The 18863-nt window shown below is 55.7% G+C and overlaps 1 protein-coding gene across 3 annotated transcripts; it reads right to left on the bottom strand.

The window, feature by feature from the left end:
* Positions 1 to 1960: 1960 nt before the first annotated feature.
* On the bottom strand, positions 1961 to 10110 carry STING1 (stimulator of interferon response cGAMP interactor 1). Of its 3 annotated transcripts, none has more exons than XM_035559655.2 (7): positions 9936 to 10110; positions 9415 to 9659; positions 8772 to 8946; positions 7840 to 7948; positions 7473 to 7711; positions 6321 to 6507; positions 1961 to 5517 (listed from the first exon to the last, which is right to left on the bottom strand). In XM_035559655.2, exons 2-7 carry the CDS (start codon positions 9657 to 9659, stop codon positions 5324 to 5326), a joined length of 1149 nt encoding a protein of 382 aa, XP_035415548.1. In that variant the 5' UTR covers positions 9936 to 10110; the 3' UTR covers positions 1961 to 5323. The 3 variants fall into 3 exon arrangements, with proteins under 3 accessions (XP_035415548.1, XP_035415549.1, XP_050569552.1); XM_035559656.2 differs by having other exon boundaries at positions 9415 to 9696; positions 9936 to 10046; XM_050713595.1 differs by having other exon boundaries at positions 2051 to 5517; positions 6321 to 6447; positions 9415 to 9696; positions 9936 to 10047.
* Positions 10111 to 18863: the final 8753 nt, after the last annotated feature.

The raw sequence follows: 18863 nt of genomic DNA, 5'->3' as shown, positions 1-18863 counted from the left end.
AACACCAGTGAGAGCAAGGGGGAGAAAACCAACGTGCAGATCAGCTGCTCAGCTTCACAAATGTTAGTGATAGAAATAGCCAAGAGCAAGGAACCCTGCATTTTTTTTTCTTCCTTTAAGCCACATGTCTCCTTACTCTGCTGCTAATGGTATGTGAGTGCATAAGCATTTTGTACAGCACTTTATCAATTCCAGTTCCCACCACAAACTGAATGAACTTAAATGACTCAACGAGTTCTTCTGATTTTGAGCAAGGCAGTGATTTATGCACTGTCTGGGGGCCAGAGAAACTGCACAGAGGCTTAAATCTACAAACAAAAAGGGTCATTTCCCAATGGTCAGTAGCAATGTTCCCCAAATCCCTTGTTGGATGCCAAGCGATTGATACCTAGACATGTTTGGGAGGACTTAAAAAAAGTCATTGCTGAAGACAGCCAATAAGAGTTGCCAGACTGAAGGAACCAGTGTGCAATAAGGGCCACATTTTATTGTTGATGAGCAACACAAGTTATCTTTTTAAAAGTTTTCTTGCTGCTCATCACTGCAGCAGGAGCAACCAAAACCTGTCTGAGGTGCCACCATCCATTACAGGCCAAAAAGAAAATGGACAAGGTTTCCCAGAAGAGCTGGATGAGTTTTCCAGCTCCCAAACCTCAGTCCTTTACAGGAACAGACTCTAGAGGGCCATATAGGTGCTGACCTCTTAACCCCCAACCCCGCAGTAAAACAGAAGAAGAGGAACTCTCTAGCCTTAAACCCAGAGTCACAGGGATGTCAGTGTCAGCTGAGAATTCTATGCAAAAGCGGTAGGAGTTACAAAATCTCAAAGGACACCTGGGGAAGGCAGCTCTGGGCAATGTGCTCTCCCTCCCAAAGGCTCTTGTTTGCCTGATGCAGGGCTGGGGAGGAGTGCCCAGATCTCCTGCTGTCTTCTGGCACCCACCGGTGCCATGTGGGTTGGAGCTGGCTCCTGAGGCAAAAACACTTCTCATCCTAAACCTAAGTCAGCTCTCGGATGCTTTAAACATTGATCCATGTAGCCAGAGTCAACCTTAAAGTTCCTGGGACTTTCAGTGTAGTGATCTTTAATGCACATGTCCCTCCAAAGAAAAAAATATAGAGTCCAGAGATGTTTTAGGCAGTAAAAAGCAACCTCTGTAAAAATAAATCCTAAATTCATTATAGCCAAACAAAAAGGCAAGATTTAGGGAGCGCTATGCCTCCCTTCTCCCCATGCCTCTGTCCCAGGCATCCCAGGCTGCACTCATCCATCTCGAAGAAGACACACAAAGCAGGAGTAAAGACACTTGTAATCGGCACATGCATCTCCAGCAGAAAAACAGAAGGCCAGTTGTCTTAAGTTCATGATGAAAGCCCAAGCACCTGCTTTGTGACGAGTCTTTGAGACAACTCATGCATCAGACACCCTGAGGTCAGAAAAGAAGCCTCTGCTCCATGGAGCGAGACTGGATCCTTCCAGGCAGCTGATAGTCAAATTTCTGGTCACCCACAAGGAGAGAAGACCAGTGTGCCTCCGAAAGAACTGCCAACCTGGCAAACTCCGTGGTTCTGAACAAACAGGAGCTGGGCTTATTTATATCCAAATGGCACTAACAAAACCAGATGGGATGCGAGGAATAGCTGTGAGAAGCCTTGTCCTTGCTTTGAGCATCCAAGCTCAACCCTGGCCTCAGTCCTGGCTCAACCAGGCTGTGCCTGGCTCTGCCTTCCTCCCCTGCACCCTGACCATGAACGCACCTCCCTGCTCACCCCCAGGCCCGTCCCATCACCACTGGATGGCAGGAGACCCCAAAGAGGGGCTTTCTGGCTTGCCTGCCTGTGGTTGTTCTACAACCTGCTGGGCAGCCAAGCTCCACCACAACCGCTCTCTCACTCCCTCTCCTCGAAAGAAGAGTGGGGGAATAAACAAGTATGCTGGAAAGAAAAAAAAATGCTCATGGGTTGAGATTAGGATAATTTAATTAAAGGGAAAAGGAACAGGAAAAAAAAAAAGGAAAGAAAGCACAGAGAGAAGAAAAAAAATATTCTCTACTTCCCATCAACAAGCAATGTCTGGCCATGTCCTGGGATGGCCTCAATACCCGTAGTGGCTGCTCAGGACAGGTGTCTTCATAACGAGAGCCCTCCTTCTCCTTCCCCTTTCCCGGCTTTTGTTGCTGACAGTGACCCCATATGGCATGGGGTATCCCTTTGGTTGGTTTAGGTCAGCTGCCCTGGCCATGTCCTCTCCCCACCTCTTGCCCACCCCAGCCTGCTGGCCCCGGGGGGTTTGGAGAGAGTCTTGGTGCTGTGTCAGCACTGCTCAGCAGTAGACAAAACATCGGTGTGACACAATACTATATGGGCCACTGCAGGAAAACTTAACTCCATCCCAGCCGGGGTGGGGGGTCTGCCGCTCCCTAACGCCTCTCCTCCATCCTGAGGGCAGAGGAGAGCTGCTCAGGCTCGAGAGCAGGCTGGGTGTTGGAGAAAAGTGCTCAGCAAGAGCACCCTGGGCCTGGAGGGGCTGGTGGGTGGTTGGTGCCTCAGGGGCACCCTGGTCACAGATGAGATCTGGGGCCCACAGCCCTGAGGGAGCAGCTGCTGCAAGTCTGCCAGGCTGGGGCTGGGGGGGCGGGCTCCAGCTCCCCAGGGACGCCTGCCCCATCTCTGCAGTGGCAAGCGTGGCTTCCTGATGTGGCATGCCGAGTCCGTGCTGCCCTGCAAGGTGCCATGGGCTCAGCCCTCACCCCTGTGCCACGCTGGGCACTTCTGAGCCAGCACGATCCCCACTGAGCAAGGCCAGTGGCACTGGGCGGTGGTGTCCACACTGTGGTCAGCAGACACACAGGTGACAATAGCTGCTGGGGATGCCACCACTTTGCAAGTGCCAGCCAGCAGCAGGCCAGGCTGTGCTGCTGATGCCCTGTGGCACCTTCACCCACCTACAAGCTGGGGAACCCTGGGTCAGGGCTAACAGAGAAAGCTGCAGTTAGTGCAAAGACTTGGCCAATTTGTGCTGTTAGGGAGGTTGAGGGAAAACTATCCCTAATGGCTATCCCTAACGGCTATCTTCTGCTTGCCAGCGTGGGCAGCAAGCTTCCACTTCCTTCTGAGGCTTGCTATTCCTGCCTCTGTCAGCCCTGCCTGCCATACTCTGCCAGCGAAGGCTGTCACCTTGCCATTTGCTTGGCCCTGGTTTGCTCTTGAGCAGCGTCAGAAGCTGAGCTGTCGGACACCAGCATGGTTTCTGCTGGAACAAGGCTGCACCGTCAGCTTTCCTCTGAGGCTCCTGTGTCTGCCTGTGCCCTGCTCACAGGGGCTGAGCCCAGCTTCAGCCAGACTGGGGGTGGTGACGGGGAAGGTGGGAAGCGCCTGTACCCGAAGGGAGTCAGGAAAGAGGCTGTGTTGTTGCCGCACGAGGATCCCTGGGGGAAAAAAGGCACAAACCTTGGGGGTGCCCTCGTGCTGGCTCTGCATCCCTCACAGCTGTGGCTGGCGGTGCCTGTGCTGCTGAGCTCAGCCCTGGTGCTGTGTGTTTCCAGTCTCAGCAGGTGGTCACAGCCGCTCTGTGCTCCAAAAAGGAGAGATGGGTGATGTGGGGCAGCCAGGAGCATGTCCTCCTGCCCACGCGCTGGGACCAGAGCCCTTGGTCCAGGACTCTGCTCTCTGCACGAGGGGTGTGTGCTCCCACTGCCGGCGAGGGGTCCCTCACCTTTCATCTGTCACTTTTGTTTTTCTGTGCAGATGCAATACCCAGAGATTAGGCTTCAGGTTAAGGTTTACCAATCCTGCAATGGGTTCCAACTCCAAATCCCAGCGGGACCAATGTGCAGACAAATCTCTTCTGTAAGCTTGCTGGTGCTGGGGAGAAGCATTTCCCATCTCGTTCTTCCTGGTGCATGGCAGATGGAGCTCTCTTGTTTGCCTGGGCTGCTTTGCTGAGAGGCAGCTGCGAGCCACGAGCAGTTTTGTCCTGGGAAGGAAAGCTGAGGGGAGGCAGAATGAGCGGGAGCTATTTCTTAAGTGGCTTTAGATGAGAGAGGAGAAAGCTGCAGCTGATCCCTTAAAGAGGGGGTGACCCTTGGGGTGCAGAAGGTGTCACCACATTGTGCTCATCCAGGTCAGGAGAGTGGGCCCAGAGGCTTCACAGCGTGGTTAGGTGCTAGGTTATGGGCTTTCTGTGCCTCGGTTTGCACCCAGGCTTTTTTCCCTGCATTTAGAGGGGAACACGGGGTGGCACGGCCACGTCTCAGAGGCCAGTCCAATGCTGCCTTCGCAGAGCAAACAAGGCTGGAGCAGCGCCGTTGTGCTGGAGCCCTTCACGTTGCAGTGCTGGAGCAGTGCAGCAAGGCTGCTCCTCAGCCTGTCTGCGGCCGTGGCTGCTGCTGTGCCACGTTGCCCACTGGAACTGCCTTCTTGCCCGCAGGGAGCCCCCACTGTCACCAAAGCTGTTCCACCAGGTGCTTGAGGAAGCAGTGACATCCATGTCCAGCCACTTAGTTTTTCTCAGTCGGGACCACTGAAGCATGGGGCTTGGGGCCTGGCAGGGCACCCATCTTCCTGCTGGAGTGCTGCCATGGCCATCCCCAGCCCCGTGAGCTGCGAGCTGTCCCAGGCTGTCTGCATGACTCTTCCTTTGGGAGCCGTGGGCAGAGTGAGGTGCATCCAGCATCTTTGGGGTGGGAGCTGCAAAAAGGAGCCGGGCAGCTGAGGGCCAGGAACGGGGCACAGGCTCAGCCCCTGCCTGGGGCCAGCAGGAAAACCCAAATCCAGCCCCTTGAAAGGCCAGGATTGCTTGGGCCCAGCGCACACCTACACATGTGGGGCTGGGATTTCAGCATTGCAGGGTGTCCAAGGGCAGGCTGCGTGCCATTCCCAGGAGTTGTGGTCATGCAACTTACCCCAGAGAAAAATGCTTTATATGATAAAAATTGAAGCAGATTAAAAAATAAAAATAACATAATAATATATATTCAGGGAAGTGGTTCGGTCACCATCCCTGGAGGTCTTTAAAAGACGTTTAGATGTAGAGCTTGGTGATATGGTTTAGTGGAGGACTTGTTAGTGTTAGGTCAGAGGTTGGACTCGGTGATCTTGGAGGTCTCTTCCAACCTACACGATTCTGTGATTCTGATTCTATATATAATATATTAGAAATATACAACAAAACAAAGGAAATGGGAAATGGGAACAAGGCTGCGGTTTGGGTCAGCTGTAAATGTGAAACATGGGAGCTCCGGGTGCACGCCTCCTGCGGGAGGCCGGGGCTCACAGCCACGGGAGGCTCCTGCTGCAGGAGTGGGCTCGCAGGACGGGGACCTCAGGGGTGGTCGCTCCGCAGGGGCTGGGGCAGGTCGGAGGCACTGATCTGGAGGCTGAGATCTGTTGAGCCCAGGGCCGTGGCCAGGGTGCGTGGAGGGGTCCCCTCGTACACCGTGAATTCCTCCTGCTGCTGCTGCCGCAGGTGCCAGAGGATCTCTCTGGACAAGAAGTGGGGCTCGGTTTCTCTCAGCTCTGGAACAGAAGAAAGATGAAACCATCCTTCATGGTCTGGCCTGAGGCAGGGTTCTGGGCAGGAAGCAGTCTCTGAGAGATGCCCCAAAATATGCAGAATTTCCTGAAAAGTCAGAATATGGTTCCTACTTCCCTTTTCCTCACACCGGAACAAACAAAATAAAACACAAAGTGCAGGAAGGAGAATAAAACACAGGCACCATGTGCTGGGCTCCCAGTAGTGCCTACTGTGGTAGGAACTACCTTGCTGGACGGAAATGCTGCTCCCAGTCAGGGAGAGCACTGAATTTCTCTGAAAAAAACTGATGAGAATTTTCTTGTTTCGGCAAGAAACAGCAAGCTGTTGTCAAGCCCCGCTGTCCTGGCAGAGGTGGGAAAAGGGGAAATGAAAGGGTGAAGGGGAAGGCTCACTCCCTGGGGAGTGCCGGGGAGCAGCACACATGCTGCTGGGGGACTTGATGACCCCAGACACTTCTCCCAGCAAAATCAGCAGTGACAGCACCTGCTCCTGCCCCTGGAAGGCTGCTGTTATATCTAACGTTTGCAGGAGCATCTTGCTGCCACAGCCGAAGACTGCTCATCTCAGGGGCCTGGGGGGACTTGAGTAGGGACCAGCATCCTACCAGTATCCTCCCTGCTGCTCTGGGGCCCGCAGCAAAAAGTCACATCACCCACGCCTGCTGCCAAACACTGCACGGATCCTGCAGATTTCCCCTTGCATGTCCTGATCCAACAACACACAGGAGGCTGGAGAGCACGGCCACCGTGCTGGGCACCCCTGCCCTCATCCCCCGCTCGCTCACCCTCGTACGCAATGAGCCGGTAGGTTCCTGTGCACTCCTTGGAGCCTCTCAGGATCTCCTCCAAGGTCCTGTAGAAAAGCTTGGCCTGCTCCAGGCGGTCATCCCGGCTGAAGGCAGCACACTCGTCCTGAGACATGGCATAGAGCGTCTGCAGCGGCGTGGCGTACTCCACCGCACAGTGCCTGGCCTGCAGGGCGGGAGGCGAGGAGTGCGGCCGCTGGCGTCCCCCGGCCGTGCCGCGCGGGGAGGGAGCGAGCGGCCGGGCAGGGACCTGGCAGTGCCATGTCCCAAGTGCTGGGGCTCGGAGAGCTGCCCGGGGGCTGCGGACAGCTTTGGCGAGGCACAGCCTGGGGGCAGTTTCCCCCTGGAGGCTGGGTCCCCATGGGGATGCCCCCTGTTTGCGTTCCATTGTGCCCTCTTGGTGGCTCCTCTGCTAGAGACGTCTGAGCACTCTGATGGAGAGCAGGGACATGGGAGGAGGATAGATCCTGGCAAGGTGAACGTACAGCTAGGAGGAGGGTGGTCAACCACACAATTTAGGAGAGATTCAAGGCACTGCCACCATCAGAAGGCAGATGAGAAGGACCCCCGTGAGAAGCACGGCTATGCCCGTGCCTCTATCCCCAGATGTGTCGGCAGGACCAACATGCAGCCTGCGCCAGCCTGGGGATGTGGAAGGAGATGAGCGCACTGCAGGGGGCTGGGGGATCACCAGCCTGGAAAAGAGGTTCCCAGGGGAAATCACATGGGCATTTTCAAGCACCTTTTCTTAACAGAAGGAAATATTCCTCCATCCCATGGGAAGAGGGCAAGTGATGCTGCAGACCTGACATCCACTGCTTTTTTTTTTTTTTTTTTCTTTCTGTTCAGCTCTCTGCAGTTTTCTGGACTCCAATCAACTCCAGGAGGGGTTAAGCAAGCCCCAGATGCCTGCAGGGCTGAGGTGGGGAGCGTGCAGCCAGGAGGGAGGGAGCCAGGAGGGAGGGGGGCATGGGCAGGACCTCTCCATCTAATGGGAGACTGCTGGAAGCTGGGCATTTCTAACAGAGCAGGGTCACTGTCCTGCCCTTACAGCTCCTTTCGGTCTGGGACCTGAGGCCAGAAAGACCTTCGGGCATGCTGAGTGCTGCAGTGGGGCTGCCCCTGGCATACCTGGTTGTCCCCATCCCTGATTGCGTAGAAGCTGTGCTTGTAGACCCTTTTTTTGATGCCGCCTCGGGTCAGGGTGGTTTCTGTGAGGTCTGTCAGGTACTGGATATTGCTGTCAGCTTTCTCCAGGTCATCCCAGATGTTACAGCTCAGAGGGATCAAGATGTGGAGCTTCCAGGTCTCCCTGCATGCCTGCACGTTGGGGTTGGCTTTGCTGATTTCCTCCATAGACTCCTTTATGCCTGGGGGGAGAGAGCATGGGACAAGGGTGCCTGTGTGAGGAAAGCTGCTATGGAGTCTGCTCCCTGCTGCTCTGCTGTAGGCTTATCTGCCTATCTAGGCCTGATAATGCAGGGAAACAGCCACGTACGTGGCAGAACCATTTTCAGGTACCCAACATAGTAAGACCAGGCAAGCCCATGAGCGATGTTCTGCTTGGACCTCTCAGTCATCTCAGAGATCTCCGCTGCCGAGGGCTTCTGCAGAGGCAAGGAGAGAAAGATGTGAGAAGAAGGCAGAGGACAGGAAGTGGCAGCAGCGCCTGCCTGGCTCTCTGGCAGCACCCGGCTCTCAGCGGGAACGGAGAGCGGCGGCCGTCTCCAGAGGACCCGGCGCAGCAGCCCCTGGCGAGGCGGGTGGTGCTGGGTGAGCCTGGCACCTTTGTGGCCCTGTACCCCAGCACAAGCTGTGCATCAGCCCACTGCCTCCAGCCTGTAGGAGGAGACATCCCAGTGTTTGACAGTGCCGGGATTTCCAGGGCCATTGTTGCTGCCCGCTAGCCCTGTGTGTTTGTTTAGGTGGAAATGGGTGTTCAGGCCTCCTCAGAGCACCCCTGGGTAGCCTGTGGGATCCCTATCCGCTCCACCACTGCTGGAGGAAGGCAGAGCCCTCTGCAATGCTGCAGAGGGACCTGGAGCTCGGCACTCAGTGCGTTCTGGTGATGAGAGTCAACCCTTTGGAGACCTCATGGGCTGCCCTTTCCACCAAGGACTACATTGATTGACAGACGTAACCCCCATTTTTCATCCCTGCGGGGCCCTTGCTGTGCAGGGCTGGTGCCCGTGCCACGGAGCGGCTGCTCTCATTAAACGCAGGAGCACGGGGCCCTCCGGACGGACGCCTGGCAGGCTGCTGCCCGGGGCATAGCTCTGCAGGGCTGAGCCAAGCCAGGTGGAATTTGTCCCTCCTGCAGCAGGGCAGCGTGCGGGTGGGGCTGTACCGCAGGTACGGAGCCAGGCACCCCGCACCGTGTGCTGAGCATCCCCGGGGAGCACGGGCAGGCGCAGGGTGCCGGTGCCTTACCTGGAGCCCGAGGGCGAGGGCGAGGAGATGGCACAGGCAGGTCAGGGCAAGGTAGGGGCTGAGCCTGTCTCCCTGCTGCAGGTCCAGGTAGGCTGAGCCACCGATGAACAGCAGGGCCAGGTGCCAGCGTGGTGGGAAGCAGGCGCTCAGTGCCCTCCAGAAGCTGCCGTGGTATCTGGGTGGGAGAGGGAGGCGCGAGGTGGGCTGACGCCCACTTGTGGGGTGCTTGTCCAGGGGTGCTCCCACCTCCCCGCCAGGCCTCCTGGAGCAGCACAGCACCCTGCAGCCCCTGGTCAGGAAGGACCTTGGGTCTCCAGCAGCGCTCGTGGGCCTGGAGGGGAGCAGTGTGGGGCTGGACACCAAGGGGAGATCTCCAAAATCCCCATGCTCTCCGGAAGCTGATGGTGGAGGAAGGCTGGGGCTGTGATTTCTGCCCCAGGGAAAAGGGACACCAGCGAGTGACCACGGATAGGTCCACAGAGGTGTGGGGAAGGGCAGGAGGAGAAGAGGAAGACGGGAAAGTCGGGAGCAGCGAGGATGACAGTGAGCAGCTGTGGGGGCACTCGTGGGGACAGAAACGAGGAGCGGATTTCCCCGCGGTGCTCCGTGGCCTTGTCTCCACAGCGGCCCCGAGGTGGCTCACCTGGACTGGAGGTGGAAGATCTCCTCTGCCAGGCAGCAGCAGCCCTTGAGCAGGGCCCCGATCTGCAGGGCTGCCAGGTGGGCGGTGAGGCGGTGGGCAGCGGGTGACAGGGGCTCCCCAGCCAGGCACAGCGCCGCGGTGCAGGTGGCCAGGAGGACGTACACCGCGCGCTGCGCTCGCCCTTCCCTGGGCTTGGGGATGAGCAAGGCAGCGGGGCTGCTCCGGCGCTGCGGTTCCTGAGACATCTGCGGCAGAGGGGGGGGTCAGCAGCAGCAGCAGCAGCTGTGGCCCCCAGGACCCACATCAGCACAGTGGTGGAGAGCAAACGCGCACATGCAGAGCTCAGCCAGCACCCCAGAGCTTGCAACAAAGCTACCAGTTCCTTTGTGTGCGTCTGGGGAGGTTCCTCCCTGCCCCGAGTGCCCAAATGGGCTGGCAAGCCAGAGCCTTGCCGGCCACCCCGCTCCCCCACCAATGCCAAGCCCCAGCTCTGCGCCCAGGGGCTCCCGCTGTGCACTCACCGGAGCGACCACGGCCGCGACGCCGGGAGCTGCCTGGGCTTTGTGCGCTGTGGGCGCTGTGCGCAGAGCCCAGCCCAGACAAACACTGCTTCTGTCTCCCTTCCGAGGGCAGCGCCTGGGCTTGCTCCCAGTGCCGAGGGCAGAGCTGCATAGTTCCCGAAAACCCGGTGAGGAGCGAAGTGAAAATGAAAGGAGCTATGGCAGGCGCAGGCAGTGGGTGAAGGCGCGGGAGCCCTCCCACGCTGAACTTCCAGGAGGTTCCCTGGCCTGCAGGAATCTGGCCCTGGGCAGCACAGGGGGATGCCGCAGGTTGTGACATCTGGGAGTTTACACCTCTGGAAAGCCCCAGCACCTCCAGCAGCTCACGGAGTGGCTGAGCCAGGCTGGAATGAGGAAGGAAACCAAAACAAACTTAATTTTGTTAAGTGCAGTATGCCAGGGGTGAGCTGAACTTTGGCAGAAGTGAATTCCTTCTAGCAGGGAGGGTGGCTCTCAGCGTCCCCGACCACAGCCCCGCGTGCAGCTCCAGGGGCAGCGAGCACACGGCAGGAGTGCCGGGGCACCTCGCATCGCCACAGCCAAGGCTCAGCTGCGGTGGGAACCAACAAGGGAGGCAAAGGGTCAGGAGGAGGCTCCTAGAAGTACATGGGCAGCAGAAGGGAGGCTGAGGGACAGGTGGCCCTGCTGCTCACGGGGGCGGGACACCTGGTGACCACAGAGCCAGAGCAGACGAGGTGCTCAAGGCCACCTTTGACTTTTTGATTGCTGAGGTTTGCCTTCATGCCTGCCAGCCCCTGGTCCTAGCAGCAGAGTCTGCAGCAGGGAGGCATCACCCATGCTAGAAGAAGATTGACTCAGGGCACACCTCAGCCAGCCGAACACAGACAAGTCCACAGGACCCAGTGGGATGCACTGGAGGGTGCTGAGGGAGCTGGCCCATGCCATGTCTCTTTGGACAATAGTGATTGGGGAGGTTCCTGAAGAGTGGGACAAGGCGAGCATCACACCCAATGTGGGGCAGGGTGAGAAGGAGAGCTTGGGGAGCTACAGCCTGCCCAGCCACCCCTCTGTCCCTGGGGAGCTGAGGGAGCAAATCCTCCTGGAAGCCACTTTGTGGAGCCACGGGCCCCTTGCCAAGGGTCTCTGGGGGCTGCATGCACAAGGACCTCGATTCAGGCATGCCCACAGCCACATTCAGTTCAAGCACTTGCAAAACTAAAAGGGTGGGAGGAAGGAACAGCTGCATAGAGAGGCCAGTGGTGAGCTACTTGTGCTTGTCTCCAGGTTGGTGGTTTGGTGTTTGTAGAAACCCCAGCAAACCTGCTTTGCAGGATGTTTGACCTGCTTTCCAGCCTGGGGAGGGCTTGTGGGTATAGACAAAGTGCTGTTTGCTTCTCCTACATGAAGGCTGGCTAAAATATCAAGCAAATGGCTTCCTCCTGTGCTGGGCCAGCTCTGCCTGCTTCCCTGGCCATCTCAGGAGGCTCCTGCTGGAGCCAGCTGCCCCGCTCCCCGCTCCCCACCTCCCTCCTGCCCTGAGCAGCCGGGTGGCTGTCCTGCCCATGGTGGAGCCTGGCCGCTCTCCTTCCATCCCCCCCAGCACGCAGGCACCCTATTTCTGTCCCTTTTACGTCTGCTTCCAGCCAACCTCTGCCCCACAGCCTCAGTCCGTAGCTGTTGCTAATTGGAGTAACGAACCAGCGTGGAAGAACCATCTCATCTGCACAGGAGGCGAGGACCAGAGCAAAGAGACATCACGGCTGGCTGCAGATGCTTTGTCCTCCATGGCCTCTTGCTGTAACCGACAGTTTGTGTTTCCAGCTGGTGCCTTGGCTGGTGGCAAGCTGCAGGCAGGCTGCTCTCTGCTTAGGATTGCCTTTCCTGAGGGCAGTGGTTGTGGCTCCCCCTCACTGCGTGCTGTTACGCACTCAAGGCAAGGGCCCAGGGTGGTGTGCATTGTGCCAGAAGGTTTGAGGTGCTTAAAAGAAAACACCAAAAGGACCTCCCCAAACCACTGTTGTGGCACTTCCAAGCGGGCTGGTGGTGTTACGTCTGGTTGAGATTTAGTTGGGCAAGGAAATCAGCTCCGTGTAAAGCACCCACGCTGTGGGCCCCAGCGAGGATGGTAGCGTCTCACCCTGGAGGTTTCCAAAACACCGATGTGCAGGCGGTGTGCCCCCGGGCAGCACGTGCCGTGGCCTTCGGCTAACCACGGTGCCGGAGCTCATGGAAAGCCCCACGCGTGGTACAGGTGGGTGAGGGGCATCCTCAGCTTCCCGTGCCCCACGTCTTGGGCTGTGTGCACCTCCCTGGCAAAGCAAGCACAGACAGCATCACGGGATGCTCCGGAGGCAAACAAATCACAGCTGAAGCTCCACATCATGTCACTGAAGATGTCGAGCTGCCCAAACCGTTCGTGGTTAAATCCCTGTCCAAATGCAGCAAGAACCGAGCTCTCTGCTGAGCCAGCAAGGTGCTTGCAAAGGCAGGGAAAGACAACTTTTGGATGCTTTTTTGAGAGAATCCAAAAGAGCTGATCTGGTGCAGCACAAACTAATCTAGGGAGAGCTGTGGTGCAGTGGTTGGAGCAGTGGAAGGGCTCAGCCTTCCCTGAGGTCCCAGCACCATGGGCTGAGCGGATGGCTGCAGCCAGGGCTTGGCTTAGCCAGCAAAGGGTCTTGGTTAAACGCTCAAGAATTTGTAATAACCTGGAAAAGGCTGAGGAAGTCCCACAGTGATAGGAGGCGAAGGTAGGGGAATGCTGTGAACGTGCCTGGAGCCTCCCCTGATCTCTGTCAGGTTCTTGGTGTGAGAAACTAAGTTGTGTTTTTGCAGTAGAGAATTACTTTTCTATATTCCAAGGTAGTTGTGTAGCCATAATAAGGAGAAATGCTAAGCAGATAAGTGGACAGTAGAAGGCCTCACTGTTCCAGAATAAGGTGGAAGCTTGAGAAAAACAGGATGAGCAGTGTGGGAACAGTAAAACAAAGATCACAGGTTCTCAAAACATAAGAAAGGGAAAAAAAGGGAAACGGTAGAAATTAAAAGGTTAAAAAAAAAAAAAGAAAAATTGTACATATATGGTATAGAGGAGCGTCGAGTAGCTTGTGAACCTGTAGCACTCAGCCAATGAGGAAACGGGGGGGTGATCAGGCGTTGGGTACACAGGTGTCCCAGCCAAAGAATTTGGCGGTTGCCTCCTCTGTCCCCATATTATGCAGGGCCACATGGAGATGGGCTTTCCAGAGACATGCCCAGCTTGGGAGGTGCTTTGCCTAGCCCTGGCCCCAGGCTGAGCTCCCTCAGCAACAGTGGGTTTTAAACAGTGGTGGCCCATCCCTTCTTCTCGGGATCATGGGGCTGCTCTGCCTGTCCCACGTCCATTAAGTTTCTTACTTCCTTTGGGGCACTAATACCTCCTCCCTAAGGACTTTTTATCCATTTAATAACCATCAGTGGATAAATCTGTGATTTATCAGTCTTCTTTTGATCGCCTGTAAACTGTCAGCACCTGCAGCATCCCGTAGCAATGAGTCCCCAGCCACAGGTGGGGTGGAGAAGCCCTTTTTGCTTCTTCTGAAGCTGTCTCAGGCTGGCGTTGTTTGGGCTGCCCCTCTTCTTGTGCTGGGGGTGACAGGAGCACCTGGTCCTCTGCCCCTCCCCAGGTCACCAATGGCTTCAGACCTCAGCCCTCCCTCACGCCCCTCCAGGCTGAAGCACCCCAGCTGCTCCCTTGTTCTTCAAAAAGCAGCAGTTTTGTGCTTGGTTGTGCTTGTCAAGAGGCCCTGAATGGTTCTTCCAGGTCTCTTCCAGCTCACAGGTGTTAAACCACCAGGGTCACAGCATAGGTCCCCGGGGCCTCCTGCTGGGACCCCCACCCACCTGCCCTCCATCTAGCAGCCCCCTGCTCTCCTGCCCTTAGCCACCACTCAGCCCTGCGCTGGCGCCTAGAAAAGGGAAGCGGGCATCTGGGAGCCTTCTCTGGCCTCCCGCCACATGTCCTGTGGGCACCCGACTGGACCAAGCTGAGACTGAGTGAAATTACAGCAGAATACAGTGGCTGTGCATGCGTATGCCTTCTGGTCACTTTTGCTGTCGATGTTTTTGGAGATTTCATCCAGCCTGCAAGTCAGGCGGAGCTGGCCTTGGGGATGGAGCCCCCAGAAGCTTGGTGTTGACTGGTCAGTTCGGCAGCCACAGGGACCCCTGGAAAGCTGCCCCTGCCATTCCCCCTCTCTGCAGCAAGGAGGGCGCGGTGTCTGCAGGGACAGGATCCCTTGGTGGACCTACAGGAGCATCGTCAGACCTGGAAGTGAGACCTCAACAAAGCAGCGGTCCTTGCCTGAAGCTGTTTTTCATGCCTACACAGCCGCCCTTCTCCTCTGCAGCTGCGTGCTCGCAGCTTTGCTAGGATTGTCCTGTGCAAGAGAGCAGCACAGAAACCCCAGCTGAGGCCAGATCTTACCAGGGCAGTGCTATGAAGGCACAGTAGAAGATCTAAAAGCTGATCCTGGAAGACTGCGATTCGTACAGCCAAAGTGGATGAAAGGGGGATAAAACGGGACGGACGAGCAGGTAAGCATGTGGTGAGGCAGGAGACTGTAGCTCTGAAAAAAAAAAAACTTTAGGGAAACGAAAGCACAGCACGGGAGGATCCCAAACATGACTGCCAGGGGTTGCTAGGCTTTAAAATAAAGCCATGCCAACAGCTGTAATCACACGTGTGAATATCGTCTTTATTTCCTTGTTCCTCCTCTCTCACCCACTTGCAGGAAATGTGTTGTTGCCTTCTGGGTCAGGACGTATATACAAAGGAGGTTCGTTGGCTCTCATGGCAGGAGAGGAGAGATTCACAGAAGCCCGTCCCTGTGGCACAGGGCCCAGGCCTCCGATGTGCCGTGCTGATGCTGAGGCCAGGCACTGGTTCCACCACCCATGGACACCTCATTGCCCCTGTGGTTTCTGGCAGGCTGGGAGCATGGGAACGAACAGCTCGGGGTCTTCCTGTAACTGCCAGCACTGCCTGGATTTCTGTCCCAAAGCCTCCCGCTCTGTCCCCATTTAACCATTCAGTGACTGCCCTGCTGGCGTCCTCAGTGTCCTGTGGAGACCTCGGCAATGCAGCCTCCCAGCCCGGGCTGAGCTCTGGGTCTTCCCCTGCTTCTTCGTTTGCCTTCCTCCGACGCCCGTCCCAGCCTCCTGCTGAGATCGGCACGGCCGCGAGCTCCAAGGGCAGCGTGACCCTGTCACCTTCTGTTCCAGGAAGAAAGTCCTGCTCCAGGAGCTGGGTTGGAGCGGATGAGTCTGATCCTGAGTGAGGAAGTTCTCAGTGGTCTTGTGTGAGTGACATTTTTGGGCTCAGGTTTGTCTCCTGCATCTCACATGGTGGCAGCGGCTGGCCAGTGTCCCCACCGTGCGCCCCCGTGCCCACGGCTGTTTGTGGGGCAGTGCTGCGAGCTTCCTTCTGGTTTGTATCAAAACCAGAGAAAGCTTGCAAAACAGACAGACAAACAAAAGGAGTTTGGGAGAAGAGGGGGGTGGTAAATATCAGAAATGAAAACCACACCAGCAAAATAGCGAGATAAGCTTTTGGAATCTGTAAGACTTCACAATACCTTTTTTTTTTTTTTTCCAGGTTTGGTTCATTGTGCACTGCAATTTCCATTAACACTTTTTTTTCTTCTCTTGTAGAAAAATCCATTGTTTGAAAACAAACAAACAAAATATCTCCAACCCATGCTTTACTGAATGAAGAAAAATCTCACATTCTTGTACTAATTCGATTTTAAACACATTTAACCAAGGACAAGAGCAAGTCACTTTAGAAGTTACTTCTATTAGGCTTTAAAATTATGACAATTCTGGATTTGAGTCATTCAGCGCGGGACAAAAGACTCTGGAAATGGAAAATCGCTGTGGAGCAGGGGCATGTAGCACCACGGGGTTGTTCCGGCTCACTGGCCTCTGCTGGGCTTCTGCTGCAGGTCCTGTGCGCCCACATCCCCTCCGCATGCATCCACGACAGAGCGCGCTGCTGGGGCACGGGGAGATGCTGAGATGGGACCAGGACCGTAGCATTTACCCTTTTCCTTCTTCCCCCTCTCTTTGTCACCAAGAAGTGCCCAGACATGAGGACACAGCCACAGGTGTGTGCTCTTTTTCCTGACTCCGTTGGACTTGAGCGAAATGCCAGCACTGCTGCCAGTGGGAGAGCTGGGTTTGTCCTCTCCTGGGCTGCTTCCTCCAGTCAGCTTCCTTGTGTTGGCACAAGCAGTCTCGAAGAGAACCAGGCCAGCTCACAGCCCTAGGTGCTCAGTAATCCTGGAGGAAGCTAGAAGTTCCTTCTGGGTGAGATGATCCACTTTAAGCACAACTGCATGCCAGAGAACAGCCAGGTATTTGCTGGGACTTGCAAAGACACAGCTCCCACAGCCTGAATGCTGTCCTGTCGAGGGAAATAATAATGATGATAATAATAATAATAAAATCTCCAAACCCTGCTGGCTTTCATTGTCTTTTGTGCATCTCGGAAAGACGACAAACACCATGCTTTCTCTTTGGCATCAATGAAAGCGCCGCTGAGATTTATCGGTAAGATAACTTCAGCCCATAGCAATGCTGGAAGTTTTCCTGTGAACAAGGTAAGCAGGTGGTGGTGGTGACTTGTGGATTCTGCTTTTGGTTGTCTCAGTCTGTTTTTTTGCCTTTCTCTGGAGTTTAATGTCCCAGGTTGCTCTGCAGCAGGATGCTCGGCTGTATTATGTGCTACAAGGTAACCGATGTTCTATGTTCCTACAGGCTGCAATCTTTTGGTCATGTTCTGAGGGTCGAACTGACACCCGTGTTCATGCCTAGGGCAGCTTGTGCCTCGGGACAGAGCAGCAGAGCCCTTAGGGGGTGACGGAGGGCACACTTGCTGGGCTCAGGTGGCCAGCTTCACCTCCTTGCCATGAACCAGGCCAAACCCGGGGCTCCTTGCCCCTTCCTTAGCTTCTAGTTTCAGCTTTGACTTGGAGAACTACCTCGAAAGGGGTCCGATCATTGTAGAGCAAGGATTGTCTCTGGATTTCAAACCTCCTGGCTGGGATCTCCCCTGCTCCGCTGACAAACACCCGGACACACGTTCCGCAGGACTGTTACAAGACTAAAATGAGCATCTCTAGAGCTCCTCATCTGGGGGAAAAAGAAAAAAGAAAACACCCACAAACAACAAAAAACACAGAATCAGCTTCTTGATAACTGTTGCTGTGGATACTGATCCATCTCGTCTCTTGACGGGGAGGACAACGGGGGAACAATGCTGTAGCTGCACTGCGGGTTTCCCTGGCACCTACAGACAGCCTGGATCTGCAGCAGGAGAGGGAAGAAAGAGTGTTTCATGAGGTGAGCATCCCCACGTGATGTGTGTATATACACGAAAGTTCACTCTGAAAGTTTTTTTAAAAACGCTTGGACCTGGGATGCCGAAGAATTCCCTCTTAGGCTGCAGGGCTCCCCTAAGGAGCCACCCGGGCCAGAAGACGGGACTTTGGAGGCTCCTGGAGGAAACTCTGATGAGCAGCAGGAAAAAACGTGGCCTCTGCCTATGTTTTTAAAGGCACAAATGTTTTAGAAGCTGCAGAGGCACGTAATTCCCCTCGGTTGGTGGCTATGAAGGAATGCAGGTCCTTGCTGCTCGCCCAAGGGTCAGAAGTGGAGCTTCCTCCTCCCCCACCCTTCGCTCTCTCCACTGCTTCAGGTCCATTTTCTGGGATTTTTCTTTGCAGCTTTCCCACTGTCACATGCCCAACCTTGGCGAAGTGTGGGGGGTTTCCTTTTCTGATTGTCTCATTTCCTTTAGAATTATCTTTTTTCACCTTCTAACTTTTGCAGGGCCAGGATTTCTGTCCTCCTTCAACTTTTTGTGCCTCTGTCTAAGCACATTGGTTTTTCTTCCTAATACAGAGCTGCGACCTGACCGCGCTGAGCAGAGCAGGAGATGGCGAGGGGCAGACACGTGGAGTCTCGAGCCACCCGAGGGCCGGGCAGAGCCCAGCTAACTCCTGCAGGGACACTTGGTGCTTGGCGCCAGATCCTGCGCAGGCGATGTTGGCAGGTGCTGGCAGAAGATCACCCAGCGCAGTGAGACCACCAACGCTGGCCTGCAAGTCTGCAGGGACAGCTCCCCCGTGGCAGAGAGAAGGCAGAAAGCTGGAGGTGAAACACCTAAAATGCAGCGGGAGGATGCTGCACGGGAGGCCAGCAGCAAAGTGCCAGCCCGATGGGCGATGTTGTCTGCAGCAGGGGCTGACACGGGTACGGAGCATCCGAGGGTTTCCAGAGCAGACGCAGCCTAAAGTTTCTTCTCCGGTGCTGCTGAGAGCTCGTCCTTCTTGAGAACAGGGCCAGAGCAGCACCTGACATGGGATACAGGGAAACGTAGGCGTGTGTGAGCTGATCCCACTGTCTCTATGTTTGGGCAGGGGTGGAAAGAGACTGAAACCTGCGCGACTCCTGTGAAAGCAGCAGGTGAGGTGGAAGAGAAGTAAGGTGGGATAAGGAGGGAGCAGGTGGTGGAGGAGAAGCGAGGGTGAAAGGCTGCAGGTAGGATAAGGGAGCTGTAAGAAGAGAACTCAGGAGAAAGCAGGGAGATGGGCAGCAAGAACGTGCTGTAGATGGGAAGGTGGAGAGGGGCTAAACAGCGAACCTCAGCGAAGGGAGAGGAGGGGAAATCCTGGAGCTCAGCACCCGGCCCCACTCCGTGACCGCGGGTTAATGTTTACTTGTGCCTGGGATTTCTTGCATCTCATGGCACTTTTAGACATGCGGAAAGCGTTTCATCTGTTGTCACGTCAGGCAACTATCTAACTGTAAATCTTGAGGAAAATATCTTCCTGGATAAAACGTGGCCCGGTCTACAGCAAGTTAACATCTACCTGGTTAAAGGTT

This window comes from Cygnus atratus, chromosome 14 (genome assembly GCF_013377495.2).
Source record: "Cygnus atratus isolate AKBS03 ecotype Queensland, Australia chromosome 14, CAtr_DNAZoo_HiC_assembly, whole genome shotgun sequence".
Lineage (NCBI taxonomy): Eukaryota > Metazoa > Chordata > Aves > Anseriformes > Anatidae > Cygnus > Cygnus atratus.
The sequence above is the reverse complement of the archived record's forward strand: the minus strand, read 5'-3'. Positions and strand labels throughout refer to the sequence as shown.